The sequence below is a fragment of the Xenopus laevis genome, chromosome 2L, assembly GCF_017654675.1.
Source record: "Xenopus laevis strain J_2021 chromosome 2L, Xenopus_laevis_v10.1, whole genome shotgun sequence".
NCBI classification, from domain to species: domain Eukaryota; kingdom Metazoa; phylum Chordata; class Amphibia; order Anura; family Pipidae; genus Xenopus; species Xenopus laevis.
The window spans coordinates 177,860,885-177,875,762 of NC_054373.1; the positions used below are offsets into that span (position 1 = coordinate 177,860,885).

Below are 14,878 nucleotides of genomic sequence, written 5' to 3' on the forward strand. Positions count from 1 at the left end.
TAAAGAAGTAGCTAGAAATGTTGTACATGATGTTTTGTGCTTCTGTACCAGCCCAAGGCAACCACGGCCCTTTAGCAGTAAAGATCTGTGTCTCCAAAGATGCCCCAGTAGCTCCCCATCTTCTTTTCTGCTGATTCACTGCACATGCTCTGTGCTGCTGTCTCTTACTGAGCTTAGGGACCCACTCACAATATACAGTACACATAGAATAGAAATGTCACAATATAAGGCTGATTAGTAATTAATACACATAATTACTACATGGCAGCACAGAAACCAGTGCAATTAGCATCAGAATTTAATAATCAGCAAACCTGTAGCATCAGCTTATATTACAGGGGAAGCTCATTTTCTGCTGGATAATTAGTGACGAGCCCTAAGCTTAGCTTCTCAACAGCCAATCAGAGCCCACTGAGCATGTGAGTGTCACAGACACTTTCCAAGATGGTGACCCCCTGTGACAAGTCTGAAGTCCTGGATCATTGCTGCTATTGACAAGCTGAAACTTTAGCCTCGTGCAATAAGTTCACTATATAAAATATGACATTTTTAGATTCATTTTTAGGGTTTATTTCTCCTTTAACCCTTTTGAACCATCCAAGAGGGATTTTATCAGCAAAGTATTTTTGCTTGGTTTGATGTAACTAGGGCTGTGGGTAAAGTTGCTGTGCGTGTGATCCTGTGCTTCTGTGCATTACAGGTGTATAGCTGCTGGATCCGGCCAGTATCCATACTGGGACAATGGCGACGGAATTGGTCCAGGAGTTTGAGCACATCCTTCTTCCCTCAGTTACACCAATGGCAACGCTAGTCTGTACCCTGATCTCCATACTGGTAAGGGACTGAATGGGGCAGTTCTGTAATAATAGGGGATGTGCTTGAATAGTTATTTTGCCAGACCTGCATGTATGTGCCCATTGATGTGCAGACATGGCTGTCTGTTTGTCATGCATAAGTGATGAGGGAAATATCCTGCAGGCCAAGGAGAGTATTAGACTGTGGATGATGTTTCCAGACTCAGACCTTATGCAGAACTCTCCGATGCTCCACACTGGGCCCTGGGAGCTGCCTGGATCAGATACAGGTGGGCTCAGTTGCTGCCAGCTCTGCGGATGCTCCATCTACAGTATATAAACATATACCAACAGGCAGCACAGAGTTAAAGTCCAGGGGTAGCCTGGGTTAAGGGGACAGCAGGGTTCCAGGCATCGGTAAAGTTTAAGATTAAACGCTGCATTCATACAAGACTAAACCCATATGTAATGAAAGGCAATACATTTGCCCAAGAGCAGTAACCCATAAGAACCAATAAGATACAAGGGAAAGTTGTGCTCACCACTAATTTTGAAAACCATTAGGCGGGGGTGCAATGAGGTTGTGACCACAAAATACATATAGTCAACTACAAGAGGTCGTCTGTACTCAACCCATTATCAATATATTTAAGACATTTTGTGCATTCTGCTACTAAAAATGCCTTACCCTTTAAACAACACAGGGATTGTTTGTCCATATATTGCAATATATTTAAGCTGACAACTACGTCAAGTCATCCCATATCTGGCCAGTCCTACGCTTAGTTTTCATCTGATTCATTAAGAATTCTATTGCTTCATTATACATTTTACAAAGGGACTAAGTTTTACCTGCAACTTAACTTGCTGCTTTCAAAGTAAAACTCCCAAACTTGGCTGCCCTTTTATTAGACACCAGTGGGATCACCTGACTATAGCTGGGAAGGGTGGGAGCTACAACATGGAGATGGTCACTGCTCCTGTATAACTATAAAAAACAAGAGAACGTAGTTGGCCAGCTTAAATATATTGCAATATATGGACAAACAATCCCTGTGTTGTTTAAAGGGTAAGGCATTTTTCAGTAGCAGTAGCACAAAATGTCTCTGTCTTCAATATATTGATAATGGGTTGAGTGCAGAGGACTCTTGTATTTATCGAAGAAACAATAAGATGTTTGCTTTTAAACAGGTGACCAGTATATGCTACCTGCTGATACTTGCTATGAGTAGGGTTGCCACCTTTTCTGGAAAAATATACCAGCCTTCCTATATATTTTTTTTCCCTATTAATAACATTGGGATCAACCATCATTTGTACTGGCCAGGCCGGTAAAATACCGGCCAGGTGGTAACCCTAGCTATGAGTTGCTGCTCCAAAGCAAACTTAGTGCTTTTTACTACATAACCCCTTACCCTAGAGCATTGATCCCCAACCAGTGGATCATGAGTAACATGTTCTTCACCAACCCCTTGGATGTTGCTCCCAATGGCCTCAAAGCAGGAGATTATTTTTAAATTCCAGGCTTGGAGGCAAGTTTTGGTTGTATAAAAACCAGGTGTACTGCCAAACAGAGTCTCCTGTTGGCTGCTAGTCCACATAGGGGCTACCAATAGCCAATCACAGCACTTATTTGGCACCCCCGGAATCTTTTGTATACTTGTGTTGCTCCCAAACTCTTTTTACATTTGAAAGTGACTCACAGGAAAAAAAGTTTGGGGAGCCCTGCCCTAGAGAACACAACATGGCACACTTTAACATTGCGTAGCTGAATCTTCCCACCTGGGCTCTGCCATCATCATGCTCTCCTGTGATCTTGTCATAGTTTCACACTCCCAAAATGTAAGTATTTACTATTCCCCATGCTGTGTTTTGTTTTCCCCCAGCCCTCGGTGTTCCGATTATGGCGCAAGCCTCAAGGCCCCAATGGTTTCCTTCGCTGCTTAATTCTCTGCGCTCTGGGGTCCTTCATGTTCGGTTGGCACGTTCATTAGAAAGCCATCCTCCTGGCAACTCTCCCATTAAGGTAAGGGATAGCGACAATAGCTTCAGTAACAATCTGGTGACATTTTTGAACCGGAGGAGAGGTAGAAATAGGAAGACGTGCTACAAAAACTAACTGAATCCAAAATGGCATTGGGAGAATCAAGGTAATGCCAGCTTCGTCAATATTCTGACTGGCACAGATTTGATTCTCTTAAATTATGTATCGCCCCAGCTTTCTGCATGATACTTTTCCTTTATGAATAATTTATGGTTGAAGAGAAGGGCTCTGCTGATATATGTATTTGTTTAACTTGGCAGCATCTTGTCTGTGACCAGTGCAAAGAATGCTGGGATATTCTTGGTTCTCGCCGGACACTTCTCGCTCTTTGCTCTGCTCTTCACAGCACCAGGTATGGGCCTTCACCCCAATGTTTCTATATATCTGTAACCTTGTTATGAGCTAAGGGGCCCAGTCTGAAGGTCAGTTAGGGGGAGATTTGGGGTGAGTGCTTATTTGTACCCTGGGTACCCCTGGAACTTTAGCAGGATGACTGTTACTCAAATGTTTCTATATATCTGTAACCTTGTTATGAGCTAAGGGGGCCCAGTCTGAAGGTCAGTTAGGGGGAGATTTGGGGTGAGTGTTTATTTGTACCCTGGGTACCCCTGGAACTATAGCAGGGTGACTGTTCCCCAATGTTTCTATATATCTGTAACATTGTTATGATCTAAGGGGGCCCAGTCTGTAGGCCAGTTAGGGGGAGATTTGGGGTGAGTGCTTATTTGTACCCTGGGTACCCCTGGAACTATAGCAGGGTGACTGTTACCCCAATGTTTCTATATATCTGTAACCTTGTTATGAGCTAAGGGGCCCCAGCATGAAGGCCAGTTAGGGGGAGATTTGGGGTGAGTGTTTATTTGTACCCTGGGTACCACTGGAACTATAGCAGGGTGACTGTTACCCCAATGTTTCTATATATCTGTAACCTTGTTATGAGCTAAGGGGGCCCAGTCTGAAGGTCAGTTAGGGGGAGATTTGGGGTGATTGCTTATTTGTGCCCTGGGTACCCCTGGAACTATAGCAGGGTGACTGTTACCCCAATGTTTATATATCTGTAACCTTTTTATGAGCTAAGGGGATCCATTGTTGAGTTTAAAAAGAGAATAAAGCTACATAATGGAGGTAATGGAGGGGGGGGGTGAAGACAGAAATGTGTTGACTGCTTTGGTCTTTTTTTTTTCTTTTTTTTCAGAACTACCAATTAAGGTGCTGCTGATGTTGATTTACACTGTATTTAGCATCTCATCCCTGAAAGCCATGTTTCTGTAAGATGAATGAGCAGAATGCGCTTGTCTGTGTAGATGAAGCAAAACCTTAGTAGAATGAGCAGACCAGGCTGCCCACCACTAATCACTGATCCCTTCCTTTTCACATTTATTATTTTTACATAATATCCCCCTGTTTCCTTCCAGGAGAGAGAGGGCTGAGCTGGGCTGAGACGCTCTACCTGTGTGGCTGGTGCCTCTGGGTTCATTTTGTGAAGTTATTTATCCTCTGACCTCCTGGAACCAGCACCTCCCGTTTGTGCCCCTGCTCCTCACCTCTGTGTATTGTGCTGTTGGGGTCACCTATTCTTGGGTCAGACTTTTCATTTCAGACATTTCAGCACTTGCCGACTCTCCATCTGCCAAACAAAAGAAAACCCAATAAAAAACCCCAATTGTCAGACAGCCGGGCCACTCGGGATGCGCACCTTGTAACCTTTTATACCTTAAATATTTTTGTCCTAAATAAAATATTTTTGTTGTAAAAAAAAAAAAAAGTAATTTTAATGGCTCAGTGCAAGTAATGGATTTGTAATAGAAGATACATCATTTCATGATTAGTATTCAACACAGTAAATTGCTGTCTACAACTGTCTCGTCTGCATTGGCTCTTAACTAAAATATATAAAACCTCTGAGGCCTCCATGTTCTCCATAGGGATACGGGGAACCCAGGATTTTTCTTGGGATTCTATTCTTATGAAAGACACATGATATCAGTATCCAGTGAGGAAGATCCGCACATCTCTTACTGGGATGCGGGAAGTCTGCAGATATTGAGTTTGTATAACTACATGTATAAGGGTAGGACTCCACGGACGATTCCGCCGTGATCCGACGCGCTACGCAAAGACGCAGGCGTCACGCTGGATGCAACGGAAATAAGGTAAGTAATGCTATTGTCGGATCATGTCGCATTGTTGGTGCACGCGCCACGACTGTCGGATGAAGACGCATCGTATAGAATCCGACAGTCATGTTGCATCAACGCTGCGACACGATCCAACTATAGCATTACTTACTTTATTTCTGTCGGCCCAAACAGCCCCCTAAATAGTAACTGTCTATGGCATCTTACAGCAGTCCCTCTTGCATTTGCCAGAACCAAAAGATTGCCAGTCCATGTTTCATGTTCTTACGCACGCAGACATGGGGAGAACTTACACACTCCTTGCATATAGTGCCCTGGCTGGTATTGAACTCAGGAACCCAGTGCTGCAATGCTATAATCTAATCTGCACCACTGGGGTGTAAATTCTGCATAATTAAAGGGGTTGTTCACCTTCTAATGAAAGTATGATACAGAGAGGGATATTCTGAGACAATACACAGGATACAGGATACACAGTAGATAACAGACAAGTACTACTATAGTTCATATAAAGAAGCTGCTGTGTAGCCATGGGGGCAGCCATTCAAGCACAGGATACACAGTAGATAACAGATAAGTACTACTATAGTTTATATAAACAAGCTGCTGTGTAGCCATGGGGGCAGCCATTCAAGCACAGGATACACAGTAGATAACAGATAAGTACTACTATAGTTCATATAAAGAAGCTGCTGTGTAGCCATTGGGGCAGCCATTCAAGCACAGGATACACAGTAGATAACAGATAAGTACTACTATAGTTTATATAAACAATCTGCTGTGTAGCCATGGGGGCAGCCATTCAAGCACAGGATACACAGTAGATAACAGATAAGTACTACTATAGTTTATATAAACAAGCTGCTGTGTAGCCATGGGGGCAGCCATTTACATTTTGTGTTTATTGTTTAATATGCATTGCTGTTTCTAGATTGTTCCTACATAGTACTAAAAATCATTCACTGCAATGTACCCCAGATTATTCCAGGCAGGGCCGCAATCAGAAATCACAGCACATTTTCTGGGCCCCCTGGTCCCCACCCATCCCACACCACAGTAAAAAGTCCACATCAGTGACAAAAAACGGTAAACCCCCCTCACTCACAAGTGTTACTGGTGGTCAGGGCCCCCTTATAATTTGAAAAAAAAAACAACTATTGGCACCAGGGCCCCAATAAAAGTTTTTTTTTTTTTTAAAAAAAACAAAACATTGGTGGTTAGGACCCACCTACAAAATAAAAAAAATCATTGCTGGTTAGGGCCCCCCCCCCATAAATAGAAATAAAAAATTGCACCAGGGCCCCCCATAAAAGTTTTTACAAAAACATTGGTGGTCAGGGCCCCCTACAAGTTTAAAAAAAACATTGATGGGAGGGGCCTATAGACTATTGTATTGACTTACCTGAAACCCAGGGCTGGTGCTCTTATCATCAGAAAACGGCATCACTCCGTGGTGCTCACTGGTATAACCCTGGGCCGGTGCAGTTTTCTGCTGATAGGAGCACTGGCCTGGGGTTTCAGGCAAGTCAATACAATCACTTTAGGGGTCTAACATTTGGCACCCCCGAGTGCAAACATATTTTCTTTCTGCTTTAAAAAAATAAAAAATCACACATTGGTGTTCAGTAGAATTGAACTCGAGGCTTCAGGACTTCAACTTAATTTATTTTCGTGACTTCGGGTCTTTTCACCTCTTTAGAACTTCGGCTGTTCAGCTTTTCAGTTCTTCGGCAGTTCAGGATTTCGGAAGAGGTGGCACGGCTTTGGCGCTGTCAAGGGCGGCCCGGTTCTTTCAAAAAGTGCAGCATAGCCGGGCCCCCCTTAAGGCCCAGGCCCGGTACAGGAGTACCCCCTGTGCCTCCCTGATGGTGGCCCTGATTCCAGGCCAGAGAGCTTACAATCTAAGCCATAGGGCAGTAATACACAGGTAGAATGTGACTTGCCCAATACTGCGCCAACATAATGTCAGAACTGAACCATGGACCCCATGATGTAAGGACCTCAGAATATCCCTCTCTACATCATACTAAAAGTTATCTCATAGATGAAAAACCCCTTTAAATTAAATAAAATTTCTATATTGAGGCTGGAGGCTAAAAAATACCCTGCAAGATACAACCATACAACAGTGATTGTAACCCCCTGCAGCACATATTAATCAGTAACTGTACTACCCACATCTTTATATTTACTTCTAGAACCTCTGCTGATACCAGACTACAACTCCCAGCATCCCCCATGGGTGTGTATTGATTCTACCTTCTTTCCATGACAATTTAATCCTTTTCCATTTAAAGAGAGAATTATATTTTTATTTATTTATTTTTTAAAAAAACACATCACCTGTGTGAGTGTGTAAATCTCACAGTAGAAGAAGGCTGAGCACTTCCGCTGGGAGTCAGACACTCCCCTTACTACACCTGTTAGACTGGGAGGATCAGGAGGGAGGGGGAGAGTCGGTAGAAAATCCTGCTGCAGCTGAAGGGAAGGGTTTGTTTCTGTACTAAGAGAGTCTGAGTATTTACTGGCAGTGCCCGGCGGAGAGAGGGGAATCTGCTAATATGAGTGTGTCTGGGAAACAGCTGAGCAGCAGTTCACAGGGTGTAAGTATCAGTCTGAGCAGTGTCTGTTCCCTCTCACTGTAGTCTTATATGTAGGTGGATGGGGTGAGTTACCCGGGGCTATCAGATCACTGGAAATCAGAGGACTTGTGTATAAGGAGACACAAAGCCTGGGGGGGGTAGAATACCCCCCTAGTTATTAACAAATCTGCCTGTTAGTGTTTCCAATTCGCCTTTATAAGACTGGATATTCTGTGCTGGGTTACCATTTAGAAGCATGCTGCAGACTGCAAAGCTTTCTGTGCAGCCACGCAGTTGCATTGAAATGACTATTAATGGGTACAGAGAATAAATCTGCAGCTATACCCAGTCTCAACGAGCGCCAGGTTTTAAATTCCAATCCCTCCTTGTAAGTGCTTCAAGGCAACTGGAGATGCGACTGAATGGGGGAGGCTTTGTAATATCTTCCTCAGGGCTCCTACACACGGGCGGTTTTTCCCTGCTCTCCCCTGTGTTGCACTTTCTTCGGGTTCAGCCGCAGGGGAGCGCAGGAGTAGACGCCACTCAATTATTGTGAAGGGGGCAGTACTCACACAATCTCGATAAGTATGAAAATGATTTTCTTTTTTTTTTTTTTTCATACCAGTACTCCGAGGCTTAAAATAATTTTTAAAGGATTAGGTCACCGTTAAATGAAATTTAAGTATGCTGTTGACAGGGATATTCTGAAGCAATTAGCTTTTTTCTCCAGCAGCTCTCCAACTTGGATTTTCAGCAGCTGTCTGGTTGCTAACATCCAATTTGCCCTAGCAACCAGGCAGTAGTTTGAGAGGTGAATAGGAGAGGGCCTGCATAGAAAGAGAAGTAATACAAACTGTAACGATAAAATTGTAGCCTTTTAAATTTTTGTTTGTTTGGCTGCCGGGGTCAGTGACCCCCATTTAAATATATATTTGATTGGAAAATAATAAATAAATAATCGGAAAACTATACTCCATCAGTATTTTAAGCAGGTGGAGAACCGCCCAATCATGGCCTGCATGGTCAGGGACTTCTCCCCGGCTGAAAAACATCAGCTGAGAATTTGTTCCATGTGCCACAGGCCTTAGATTACATTAAAGGGGTTGTTCACCTTTTACTTTAACATAGAGGGTGATATTCTGAGACAATCTGCAATTGGTTTTAATTTTTTATTATTTGTGGTTTTTGAGTTATTTAGCTTCTTATTCAGCAGCTCTCCAGTTTGCAGTTTCAGCAATCTGGTTGCTAGAGTCTCAATTCCCCTAGCAACCGTGCATTGATTTGAATAAGAGACTGGAATATGAATAGGAGAAGCCCGTATAGAAAGATGAGAAATAAAAAGTAGCAATAACAATACGCTTGTAGCCTTACAGAGCATTTGTTTTAAGATAGGGTCAGTGACTCCTGTTTGAAAGCTGGAAAAAGGCAAATAATTACTAAATTATAAAAAAGTAAATAATGAAGACCAACTGAAAAATTAGAACTGGTCATTATATAACACACTATGGGCCAAGAGCAGTAACACACAGCAACCAATCAGCAGGTAGGATTTACTGGGCACCTGTTTAAAAGCCCACATCTTATTGGTTGCTATGGGTTACTGCTACTGGGCAAACTTAGCACTTTTTATTGCATATGGGGGTAAAACTTTGTGAACCACCACTACAATGACTGTGGCTCTAGGGATACTCTGAAGAAACCAGTGCCCAACTGGGGTGCCAGGGACCACATGAAAACCGTAGACTAGAAATTATTTTTATTCTCGTCCCTTCTTTATTCCACTAGTCTCTTCTCTTAATCCCTTTACATACAATGATCTTTCCATCTCTCCGTTCCTATTCTTTCTACTCATACAGAAACGTCCATGGTAAGGGCATTAAAGGGGTGGTTCACCTTTACTGTAACTTTTAGTATGTTATATAATGGACAATTCTAAGCAACTTTTCAATTGGTTTTCATTACTTATTTTTTTTATGATTTTTAATTATTTCACATGCTCTCAAAGGCTACACATTCATTGCTATTGCTACTTTTTATTACTCCTCTTTCTATTCAGGCCTCTCCTATTCATATTCCAGTCTCTTATTCAAATCAGTTTTTGGTTGCTAGGATAATTTGGACCCTAGCAACCAGACTTCTGACTTTGCAAACTGGAGAGCTGCTAAATAAAAAAACTAAACAACTCAAAAACCACAAATAATAAAAAATGAAAACCCCCCCGGAGCGAACAAAACATTGGGACAACCAAATGTTGGAAATGAGGTGTTACCCTTAGGGTATGTCTTTGGGCAGGTAGGACAGGTGCTTCTCTCATCTTTTTACACATTCTTTGCTTCTGTTCTGGGGCCATAACATTAAATGCACTGGAATGTTCCATGTGAAAATGTAGGGTGGGGTGCAATTAGTATGAACTGGCAGTTGCTGCATCTCTCTGCCACAATGAGTAAGTGCAATGCTATTTTAACCCAGGTGCTTAGCTATTCATACTCAGTTGACTGTGCAAAGGGTAAATATTCCCACTGGAGAGAATTTTTGCAGATGTCAGAAAAAAGAATTATGCATAATTTAAAAAACAAGAAAGGTTATTTGCTGAGCGCCCGCATGTTCTCAGGAGGGGTGGGAAAACCAGTCGCTGCAGGATCTGACCCTCATTTACAGCCGGGTCCACCTGGCCTGCAGGGATACGCTTGGTTTCGGGACTTTGTAAGAGAGCTGGGCAGGTGGAGCTCATGCATGAGGCCAACACAGGGCTATCAACTTATTCTCTCAGAGCAAATATTATCCCTGTGCTGGGAATGGATGATCCAGGATACACCTGCACACACTAGTTCAAATACTTGGAAGGCAAACGGGATCCTCCCAGCCTTTTGTATTAGTTATTACCAGACCGAGGAATTGAATAGCAACTATGTTACTTTGTATGTTACATGTATGGTGTATGGCATTAAGCATTAACCTTCAGCTCTGGGCCCAGAGAGTATAATCCCACTGTTACTATAGGCACCATCTCTCCCTACTATACCTGCTATCCCACAGTCACACTCCCTTCCCAGAGTCTATTATCCACTGTTACTATAGACACCATCTCTCCCTACTATACCTGCTATCCCACAGTCACACTCCCTTCCCAGAGACTATTATCCCACTGTTACTATAGACACCATCTCTCCCTACTATACCTGCTATCCCACAGTCACACTCCCTTCCCACAGACTATTATCCACTGTTACTATAGACACCATCTCTCCCTACTATACCTGCTATCCCACAGTCACACTCCCTTCCTAGAGACTATTATCCACTGTTACTATAGACACCATCTCTCCCTACTATACCTGCTATCCCACAGTCACACTCCCTTCCCAGAGACTATTATCCCACTGTTACTATAGGCACCATCTCTCCCTACTATACCTGCTATCCCACAGTCACACTCCCTTCCCAGAGACTATTATCCACTGTTACTATAGGCACCATCTCTCCCTACTATACCTGCTATCCCACAGTCACACTCCCTTCCCAGAGACTATTATCCACTGTTACTATAGGCACCATTTCTCCCTACTATACCTGCTATCCCACAGTCACACTCACTTCTCAGAGACTATATCCTTGCTGATACTAGAGGTATATTATTGAGATTTCCATTCTAACCACAACTTCTGCCTTTCATGGACTCCTAGATAATATATTTCTCATTTACCTATCATTTACCTATTAAAAAGTTAGAATAACTGTGGGCCCTTAAAATAATTAAATGGACAGCTATGTTCTGATATACTTTTCTTTTCCTTGCAGCTGTCTCCAATTGTGCAGTTAAATATTGGTGGAGAGATCTACACAACAACACTAAACACTTTGAAGAAATGCACAGGATCCAAGCTCTTTGACTTGTTCAGTGGGCAGCCAAAACTTCGAACTGACTCCGAGGGCAGGTTTTTCATTGACAGAGATGGGAAATACTTCAGATACATCCTGGAATACCTAAGGACCAACCAGGTTCCCACTGAGTGTGTCAAGGAGGTGTACAAAGAGGCTCTGTTCTACGACATTGAGCGCCTAGTGAAAATACTGGAGGAGTCTCCAGTGATCTTTGGAGAGATTGTTGGAAGGAAGCAGTTCTTGGCTCGTGTGCCCAACTACAGCGAGAACATTGAAGTGATGATCCGTATTGCCAGGGCCGAAGTGGTGGCATCGCGTTACTCCAATGTCATAGTTTGTGTTGCAAGGACGGAGGATGATGTAGGCAAGTGCCATGATGCTTTCAACTCATTGCATTTGGACAAGGAATCTGTAGTAAAATTTGGGCCTTGGAAAGCCTCACCAGGGATCTCTGATCTGATGGACTGTATCAAAGCAGACATTGAGCAGAAAGGATACAATGTCACATACATGACTTACGTAGCAGACAAAGGATTCCTTACCAAGTCCTATGACTATTTCTACAAATTTGTTTTCACATGGTGGTAACAAAAATAATACATGCCCATCTACATATCTGGGCCAGATTGAGTTCTCTTTGCCTTTAGCAAAAAACTAACCAAATTCAAACTTTGTGCTCCATTTTAATCCAAATGAAGATATGCATTATGTATATGTATATATATATATATATATATATATATATATATATATATATATATATATATATATATATATATATATATATATATATATATATATATATATATATATATATATATATACATATACATATATACATATACATATATATATATATATATACATATATATATACATATATATATATACATATATATATATACATATATATATATATACATATATATATATACATATATATATATACATATATATATATACATATATATATATACATACACATATACACATATACACATATACACATATATTAAATTATGAGGCGGCAATGAAAGTAATGAGGAAAAGAAAAACTAGGGGAAGGGTAATAAGTGAAGGTGTAATGGTAATAAACTTACAAGATCAGTCCCTTGTGTCTCTGTTGTATTTCTGAAATTTGATATACTGCTGTTATTTGTGTAGGAAATATCTTGAAATATAAGGAGGTTTAGTGTTTTTAAAGACAAACCCTCAGCAATTTTTTTTTTTTTGTGTTTTTAGAGTTTGGCTAAAGGTCCAACAGGTTCGAGCCCACATCCTCAAGTCACAGTCAGAACCAGACTTCTTATGGTTTCCACCTGGCCGGTATTTGATTGGTCCAACCGCTAAATCATCAGCTAGGGCCAGGGCCGAAACCAGGACTTTACCTGCAACATAATTGCCAATATATTTCTAACACCCTATAAATCCCTCCTTTTCCTGACCCTCCCCTCTGACAGATTACCCCTTATATAGATAGGCCAGTCTGTTCCCTGTCCATTTCTTCACCCCCTGCCCATTTCCCCCTCCCACTCAACCCTGTTCGCTGCCCAGTTATGTCATCACCCTGCTCCTTGTTATGTCACCCCCCCCCCCAAGCTCCAACCCAAAGGCTGGTTTTAATCATGTAAAAAGGTGGTAACCCAAAATGTGACATGAGCTATTAGCATTATGTTTCTCTTGGACCATCTTCTATTCATTTCAAGTCTATCAGTCGAACCACTAGTGATGCCAGAGCATTTATAGTGATGCACAAAATATTTCGACAGGTTTCATCCAAAGAAAAAAAAAAAATGGGCATAGACACTAATGTACAGTTGTGCAAAGTTACTAACAAAAAACACCCATTGACATCAATGCCAATTCATTCTGAATAACTGAGAGATTGTTTTGTAGGGTGAGAATGAAGGCTCTTCTGAACATACTTGCAGAAATGACTACTTGTTGGACGGCAGCTTGGTCTTTAGCGTGAACTATTACGTTCTATCATTTGGATGATAACAAAATAAAGTTGTTTCAGTTTTGCAGTCTTTTCTACTGGTTAAATCTGTTTAGCCGGATTTTTTTGTTGTTTCTTGATTGTTACTGTACATTCCACAGTACAAGTGACATGGAGTGACCAGAAGCTAAAAATGTCTTTCGCTGGCCATTCTTCATGCTGTCATATTCACTCTTTTCTTTGGACTGAGTTATTAAAAGAATATTGTATAGGCCAATGAGACTCACTCACTGGGATATTGGGGGCAAGGGAAAATACCCATAGTACTTCTCACATCGACTAGACACAAAAATATATTAATGGTATGTATGCCAATAAATTTCCCTTATTTCTAACAATAGAGCACCCTGTTAGTATAATGTGATGCCACTTTGGCAGTCAATTTATTTGTATAATGTATTAACAAACATAGCATAAAGCCAAGATTGTTTTGCCCCCCGGTGTTCCTCATCTGTTGTTCAATGGCCCATTAAGTATCTCAGTCTTCTGGAACTTGAAGTTCACCTGACCCTGCTGGGGCTCAATGCCCTGTTGTAGCTGTTTAACCAATGTCAGATTGCACCGGGTGAAAAGGAGGCAATCCTACGCACTGATCTCTCCCTTATATATCCACCTTGAGGTGGGTAATATCAGACTAATCCGATCATGGGTCCTAGGGCTCAAAGATCGGATCACAACGAGAAGAAAACGGGCAGTTGGATCGAGGGCCAAATCATAGAGTTGGGAGCCTATGAGTAAGTGCACGAAACGTGTCAGGCAGTGCATCAGTATGTCCTAATAATGTTTTTTTCATTTTTATAATATTTGGGCTCCGTCTTCACTAAACAGTATGTCTTTCCCGATTTTTTCCTCTTGAAATTATTTATCTATGTACAACCCTTGGACCGGGGGTACTTTGGGATATGACTACTGTATTTTTCATAGGGATGTACAGAATCCAGGATTTGGATCTGAATCTGTCCGCAGCTCATATCTGCCCTAGGGTTGCCACGTGGCAGGTATTTTACCGGCCTGGACGGTAAAATTGATGGTTGATCCCAATGTTACTAATAGGGAATAAAGATAAATATATAGGAAGGTCAGTGATCCCAATGTTATTAATAGGGAATAAAGATAAATAAATAGGAAGGCCAGTGAAATGATCCCAATGTTATTAATAGGGAATAAAGATAATTAAATAGGAAGGTCAGTGATATGATCCCAATGTTATTAATAGGGAAATAAAGATAAATCTATAGGAAGGTCAGTGAATGATCCCAGTTATTAATAGGGAATAAAGATAAATATATAGGGAAGGCCAGTGATCCCAATGTTATTAATAGGGAATAAAGATAAATAAATAGGAAGGCCAGTGAAATGATCCCAATGTTATAATTAAAGATAAATAAATAGGAGGCAGTATCCCAATGTTATTAATAGAAAAAGATAAAATATAGGAA

The 14,878-nt window shown here is 41.4% G+C and overlaps 1 protein-coding gene and 1 pseudogene across 1 annotated transcript; both read left to right on the forward strand.

The window, feature by feature from the left end:
* Positions 1-2,924: 2,924 nt before the first annotated feature.
* Positions 2,925-4,545, forward strand: LOC108707581 (annotated as a pseudogene).
* A 2,802-nt stretch (positions 4,546-7,347) lies between these two features.
* On the forward strand, positions 7,348-12,175 carry LOC108707582 (BTB/POZ domain-containing protein KCTD14-like). Its single transcript, XM_041582708.1, has 2 exons — positions 7,348-7,579; positions 11,357-12,175. Exons 1-2 carry the CDS (start codon positions 7,538-7,540, stop codon positions 12,026-12,028), a joined length of 714 nt encoding a protein of 237 aa, XP_041438642.1. The 5' UTR covers positions 7,348-7,537; the 3' UTR covers positions 12,029-12,175.
* The last annotated feature ends 2,703 nt before the right edge of the window (positions 12,176-14,878 follow it).